The sequence below is a fragment of the Sardina pilchardus genome, chromosome 23 (genome assembly GCF_963854185.1).
Source record: "Sardina pilchardus chromosome 23, fSarPil1.1, whole genome shotgun sequence".
In the NCBI taxonomy this organism is placed as follows: Eukaryota; Metazoa; Chordata; class Actinopteri; order Clupeiformes; family Clupeidae; genus Sardina; species Sardina pilchardus.
The window spans coordinates 16,453,985-16,461,484 of record NC_085016.1 but is presented as its reverse complement, the minus strand read 5'-3'; the positions used below and the strand labels follow the sequence as shown (position 1 = coordinate 16,461,484).

The 7,500-nt window shown below is 45.6% G+C and overlaps 2 protein-coding genes across 5 annotated transcripts in view; both read right to left on the bottom strand.

The window, feature by feature from the left end:
- The window catches only part of tjp2a (tight junction protein 2a (zona occludens 2)), a 30,770-nt gene extending 28,265 nt beyond the window's left edge, over nt 1-2,505 (bottom strand). Inside the window, exon 1 of the mRNA XM_062527713.1 lies at nt 2,267-2,505. The gene's annotated coding sequence lies outside the window, so the exon portion shown is untranslated. The remainder of the gene's footprint in view (nt 1-2,266) is intronic.
- A 2,743-nt stretch (nt 2,506-5,248) lies between these two features.
- Nucleotides 5,249-7,500, bottom strand: part of pip5k1ba (phosphatidylinositol-4-phosphate 5-kinase, type I, beta a) — a 16,628-nt gene continuing 14,376 nt past the window's right edge. For 3 of the 4 annotated variants that reach the window (XM_062528312.1, XM_062528314.1, XM_062528313.1), the window contains exons 12-16: nt 7,099-7,233; nt 6,841-6,952; nt 6,491-6,599; nt 6,209-6,307; nt 5,249-5,827 (exon numbers count right to left, since the gene is read on the bottom strand). In XM_062528312.1, the coding sequence (XP_062384296.1) occupies nt 6,236-6,307; nt 6,491-6,599; nt 6,841-6,952; nt 7,099-7,233 (428 nt within the window). In that variant the 3' untranslated portion in view covers nt 5,249-5,827; nt 6,209-6,235. The remainder of the gene's footprint in view (nt 5,828-6,208; nt 6,308-6,490; nt 6,600-6,840; nt 6,953-7,098; nt 7,234-7,500) is intronic. The other variant, XM_062528315.1, reaches the window with a different exon arrangement.

Sequence of the window (7,500 nt, the reverse complement as noted above, 5' to 3'; positions counted from 1 at the left end):
TGCGCTGCGACGGCCCCTCTGAGTGTTGAAACATCTCTTCACTGCCTCTTTTGAATGGAAACGCTTCCAACACGCTTGCGAGTCGCAGGAAAAATTAGGAGCCTATTTCTAGCACGCACACGTTTTCAGCACGGCTCGAGCTGTTCCTGAGACGTGTGTGTCACGCAGGCTGTGTGCAAGCTCTACCCTGTTAACATGGGAGTCGAAATGAAAACGGACACGGCAGACACGCCAGACACACCGGACACGCTCACACTCACACCACCAGTCTGCTGCCAGCCTTAGGAGAGGAGGTATCCATGGAAAAGTTGGGTTTTCAAGAGCTTCTTGAAGATAGAGAGGGACACTCCTGTTCTGGTGGCACTTAGCGGTTCGTTCCAGGTGACTACAGATAAAATAGACTGGACAGCCCTGGGTAGGCCTATAGGGAGGACGGCAGTGCCAGACAAAGTTCCTTGGATAAGCCTTTATGAGAGCAAATAAGTGGGTGAGAGTAGTAGACCCATCCATCACTTTGTAAGCAAGCACTAGTGACTTGAATTTGATGCGGGCAGCTAAGTTTCTAAAAGATGCTCCACTACACTAACTTGTGTACGTACGTGCGTGCGTGTGTGTTAGCGGGTGTGTGTGTGTGTGTGTGTGTGTGTGTGTGTGTGTGTGTGTGTGTGTGTGTGACAGAGCGATTGAGTGAGTGAGTGAGAGAGAGGACTTGATCATATGATGGTCGGTCATATATCACATGTGGTAGAGAGTGTTTTGGTTGAAGATGATTATACACACTGCAGTGTGTGTGTTTGCGGTTTTGGTTGAAAACGATAGTGGATACACACGTGTTTTGTGTGTGTGTGTGTGTGTGTGTGTGTGTGTGTGTGTGTGTGTGTGTGTGTGTGTGTGTGTGTGTGTGTGTGTGTGTGTGATGATGATGTTGATGCTGCTCCACTACCCCGCGTGTCTTAGTGGCAGAAATGACACTCAGGCTGCAGATTTCATGGGATATGCTGCCGCCTGAGAACATGAGAGTTATGAGCTTAGCAGGCACGTGAAATATGTGTGTGTGTGTGTGTGTGTGTGTGTGTGAGAGAGAGAGAGCTGTGTACAGTATAGTTCTTCTGTGTGTTTGTGACTGCTTCTCTTAATGCTTTTACATAAGCAGTTTGATTCATTGTAATCCTGCTGTTTCTGCCACGTGTGGAACAAGCACACAAGTGCGCACACACACACACACACACACACACACACACACACACACATACAGTATATCTGACATTGTATGATTGATGTAGGAATCCCCTTAAGCTAGCAGCATGGACTATATTTTGCACTTACACACACACACACACACACACACACACACACACACACGCACATACTATCTCTGTAGCCTACATGAACACTCGCCAAACACACAATTCACAGAAATCTAAGAGACAGAACAGAGTTAAAGCATGTCTTAGCATGCACACCGTTTTCTCAGACGAAAGATATGAAGTTGTTGTAAGATCTGCCTTTACATGCTGATCAGACCTGCTCCACAGAGGAAGTGACATCAGGCGCAAGGAGAGAGGGTGCAGCCACCACTACAAGATCATTCATCCGTTAAGGATGTGACAAATCCTGACACAACGCCTTTACACACACACACACACACACACACACACACACAGTTGTAACCTGGCGTGAACCCCTCAAATTGAAGTGAACCTCTCGAAGTGAAATGGGTCCACTCAGCCAATCATACTGCGTTATAAGATACCTAAAGCTCGACAGAATACAATGCACATAGTTAAGACTGGACTCTCGGTTGACCGGCGGGACAACCGAGTTTGACCGGCGGGACAACCGAGTTTTTCCTGATCTTTTACGCTTACGATAGTTTGGCTTCCCAGGCTACGCTTACACTACTCTGGACAAATCATGCCAGTCATGCGCTAGGCTACATGTGTGAATGTCACCCTGGGCGCTGTAACGCAACAGGTGTGAATGTCGAACTCGGCTACGTAGTAGCTTGGGCTGAAATGTTAATGACATGTAGGCTATATACAAAAATAACATGCGCAAGTCAGTTTAGGCCTACTACTCGCGGCGGTTAGAGAGTCGTTATTGCACAGTTGAAGGGCAGTTCCGGACCCTTTGTTATTATATAGGCTAGGCTACCCTAAACAATAAGTTCTGTCTAAAAACCATGCGAGAACAATGGTCAACCGAAACTGTAAACAAAGTCCTGCCATTAGGCCTACAGGGAAAATAAGGTTAATAGCGAACTTACCCAAAAGGTCTCTGATGTGTGGCACTTGCCTATCCTGGTTAGTGTGACACAGAAAATTGGCTAAAAAGTCCAAATCTGCTTAAAATTTGCGATCAGTTAGAAGAACGTTTCTCCGGGGAAACTTCCTGATTCTACAGGTAGACTATGGGCGTGTTCCCGAGACTGCAGGTGAGCCAGAAAGTGGCAGTGGATCACGTGACGGAGGTGAGAATGGCGGAGCTGTGACAATGGGTCACACCGAAACTAAAACGGGGCTCGGTGAATGTCACAATTCCTGGTTGTGCTCATGTTCGTTAATAATTAAACAGCGTGCGGTCATGCTCGGTCAGTACTTTGGTATGTTCAATGCGCACGGATTGCATGAGCGCATATTTCCCGGACTCTGGTCAATCGCAGTCCGGGAGACTTGGGTCTGTCTCGCGCTCCACATGTTTCCTCACCTGCCCGCTCTCTGGCAGGCAGCCGCTTGACAGCTAAACCGTTTCATCAAGAACGGGAGGATGGCTTTCACTGGGGATCTCCTCTCACACTTGACCTGCATTTGTGCTTCCTATGTGTGCTTGGACACTAGGGAGGCGGGGTGAGGTGACCAGTGAAGTCAAATAGCAGGTGATACTTATCGCTACACACCAACACACAAAACAAACCCCGGGCAGGCGGCACTAGGGCACTCTAGAAGTTGGTCTCTGCCTTCCTTGGTCCATCATCTGATGTGTAGTGCATTTTGTATGTTTAGGGTTGTTTATTTAGCAGACACACTTATAAACAAACGCATTCTGTTTAATTACACATATTGATACAATAAGGTCTCTGCCTAAGCTTGACTGTTCCTAATAATGTTATACCTGCTAACACACACACACACACACACACACAGACACACACACACACACACACACACACACATTTTCATTTTTCATGTAGGCTAGTAGCAGACCCGCCCATCACTTTGATGCTCAGCTACACTAACTTGTGTGTGTGTGTTAGTAGGAATAACATTATCAGGAACAGCCAAAGTACATTGCAAACGAAACCTTAGGTAACAAAGCACATACTGTATTACTATTATTTTATTAAATATTATATATACAGTATATATATATATATATATAAATGAATTAACTATTATTATTTATTTGTGTAATTTAACTCTATACTCTATCTACACTATAGCACATTGTTAGGCTGGGTGAACCCTGCCTGAACTTCTGGCGAATTTGGATTTTGCCCGGCAGCTCAGGCTGGAAACCTGCACATCTATCTCCTCTGTTCCCTGCCAGAACCTCTGGCTCCAATCAGAAACTAGCTAATCCAAAAGACGCACTGGATCGTTGGTCTGATTGGTTGAAGGACTATCCAAGCGTACAGAGTCATTTGAACGATGTCCATTGATCACGCCTCTTGTGTAGCAGAAACAAAGTGCAGCCTCCCCATACTAATGTTCAATCTTAAAAGATTGAGCTTAGTATGGTGATAGCCAGACTAGCACATTGTTTGTATAATTAAAATCCATATGGCTTATTGTATGTGTAACTCCATAACAAATAGTATATGTGGTGAACTGTGTACAGTATGTGTATATTTCACAGTAATAATTGAAGGGTTATCCATCTGTCGAACAGCATACATTTGTGAAACAATAGTGAGGCTCCACCTACTGGTAGTGTATCCATTCACACACAACTCAGGCACAAATAACTTCTCATAGTTTTATTAAAATATCATAACTTACTGATGGCACATATGACTGATTGATAAATATGTCCTCCTCCCAAACATCTCTTACATGGAATAGGTACATGATTAAGACTCAATCTATGCTGACTGGCTAGCAGGGACCTTCTAATGGACCCTCACCCCGACTCATCACCATTACACACACACACACACACACACACACACACACACACACACATACACACACACACTGACACACACACTACCATCACAGGGGTGGTCGTCAGCCAGTCATTGAGTCAGAAACACCTATTTTCCATAATATATCTACACAACACATAAGAACTTTGTAACATTTATCTCATAGCCTTCCTATAAAACATTATTTACATTCTAGATCGCTCATTAGTTACATTCTAGATGACTCAGGAAACATGATTGATCTTAAACACACCCTTTACACACACTCAAAACTCACACTTGTGCAAACTCTCTCTCTCTCACTCTCTCTTACTCTGGCTTTTAAACATGCAGTCTTCATCTCAAAGCTCTATTTGGAAATATCCTCTCTCCTCAGTCCACCAGCTCGTGCCCCTGAAATCATTCAAAGTTCTACGTCATCGATGATATCTCATTTATCTACTTGCAATCACAGGAGGCAAGACCGAGGAGAGAGGACGGAGGTGGAAGGCCCGATAAGCGAGGAAACACAAGAGTATGCGCTGAAGTGTTTTCAGTCGGAATTGTGTGATCATTGGTCCAAGCTGTCAAGGTAAAGAGTTCCCTCCCATGTCTGTCAACCCTCGGTTTCAAACCAGTTTGTAGGGATTTACTTGTGACAATAAACTAGTAGATAGACCAAGAAAATACCTTTATATGCTGGAATTATCATGAACTAACAATTTTTTTTTTTCATGTTTTGTTCATGTATTGTATAATAAGTATTAATTCATGTTTTGAGAGCGATCAAACATTACCTCATTATCAGGGTCAATAAGTGGGAAGAGTTCATGTTCATATGACATGTTTAGGCTTTGGCGTAAGTTCATATTCTCTGCAATTTGTGCGTGTGTTTATTCTAGCCTAAGAGGTCATGCGATGCATCATCAGTCATTGACGTCTCTTGAAAATGATGCGTGAGTGAGCAGGCTGTCTCATCTGTGGGTGCCTCTCATGCAGCGTTTATACGTCCTCCCTCGCTCCTCGGGCCTCGATCCTCACTGATTTACATAAAGAAAGATAGACGAAGGGATAGACTATCATTGTTGCCGCCCCATCATTCTTTATGTAAATCAGTGAGGATCGAGGCCCGAGGAGTGAGGGAGGACGTATAAACGCCAGATGAGAGGCACCTTCTGTCTTTCCTTCATTCCTTCATCCTCCTATTGTTCCTTCCTCGTTGCCTTCACAATATGAATTAGAAGGAGGGGTTAGGAGAAGAGGAGGCAGGGAAGGAAGGAAGGGAGGATGGACAAATGATATGAACCCATCCATACACACACATTCACTCAAAGGTGACAGGCATAGGGGAGTGGCTTAAAAAGAGAAGGGCCCGTTGCAGTCGGGGAAGAGTGACCAGTGCTTTTCATCAGACATCTGATAACAGTCTGTTGCTCTGAGCTCGTCTTGTGATGCCTAATAATAGTCTGATGCTCCGATGAAGGTTGCTGACGGTTCGACTGGTGATGCCTGATGAAGGTAGCTGAGGACCTCCTCAGGTAGCAGCAGCAGAGTAGAATATTGGAGGCTCAATAGGCAGCGCTGACTCTGTCCAGCAGAGGGCACTGTCTGGGAGACAAACTCAGGAGGGCCAGACATCCCTCAGCCTCAAGACTGCCTCCCTGGGTGACATCATCCTGGTGACGCCACAGCCTTTGGCCCTCACTGAGAGACAAGAACAAACCAGAACTTGGTTATGGTTATGGTTATGGTTACTGGATGTGGCAGATGCCTTTGTCCAAAGCGACATACAAATAACAACAATACAATAATTCATTTAACAGTGAACAATTTCAAAAAGTTGGTCAGTCTAAGGAGAATAGCAAAAATAAACAATATCAATTCAACGCATAGCCTATATTTGCACCCAAACAGTATCCACTTCATATACCATGAGCCATAGACCTTTTTTTGTCTGGGGACTTTACTTTGACTTCACATAACTATACACACACACACACACACACACACATTTTGATCTGGCCCTCACACACTGCCCTCACACACTCTGCACCGGACTTTAAGTTCAACAAAGATTTTACCCACATGTTCTTTATGTGTCGACTCTAAATGTCATCCATGTTCTGTCTGGACAGTTTCCTCACAGGAGCCATTCAGATCTTTTTCTGCTGTTTTTTCATTATACTGATGAGATAGATAGATAGAGACTTTAATTATCCCATATGGGAAATTCAAACAGCTCTGTGGAACTCATTCCCGAGCAAATCTCTAGGTTCTAGGTGCTATCCTGAGTCGAGAACCGAGCAGATCTCTGAGTATGCCCCTGAGAGGAACCCTCGAGTGACCCTTAACCTCAAGGTGACTCACCAGGTAAACGTCGAGCTCGGAGTCAGAGGAGGGGGCAGAGATGGGATCCTGGGATGGGGGTGTGGCTCCTAGCACCAGCGTGGCACTGGACATGCGGCGCTCGTCGTCCCTGTGGTCGCCATGCCAACAGACCGGAAGAGACGTTATTGCAGGACACAGAGAGTGGCTACACACACACACACACACACACACACACACACACACACACACACACACACACACACATATATGCACACACGCACACACGGATACACACGCGGATACACACACACACACACACACACACACACATGCTCTCTCACACACATACACAAACACACACACACACACACACACACACACAGACATACCTGCTGTCTGTGTCTGCTTCAGCTCTGGAGACCAGGGAGCAGGTGGAGAGGGCAGAACACACATCGCCAGCCAGAGATGGAACCACGTCAGGCTGCACTCCACAGGACATGTCTACACACACACACACACACACACACCGTTGTGTGAGGTCCACAAAGAGCCAAACAGATCACACGACGGTCTTCATCGGCTGACACCTACTCTGACGTGTGTGCAGGGTGTGTAGGGTGTGCAGTGCATTGTGGGGAGTCCCTGACCTGCGTTGTCCAGGCTGGCCAGGCTCTGAGTCTTCCTGTCGTCCTTCTGCTCTGTCTGGGGGGACAGTACCTCCTGGGACGCTGACCGCTGGGCCTGCAAGGAGCGCTTCCGCCGAGACGACATGCCACGCAGCGCTAACAGAGAGAGAGAGAGAGACTAGATTTATTACAAGCCCCTACAAGTTTCCGTTTTTTAGTTTCATTACTTTTCTTTCCTAATTTCTATGTATTGATCTTATTGCTCCTAAGCAGATATTTTATCTGTTTGTATTGTACTGTATGTTGGCTGTGGCATGCCAAATGAAGCTACTGTACCTTTGAATTGAATTGAATTGAGAGAGAGAAGAGATAGAGAGGAGGAGAAGAGAGGAGAGAGATAGAGAGAGGAGAGAGAGAGAGGGA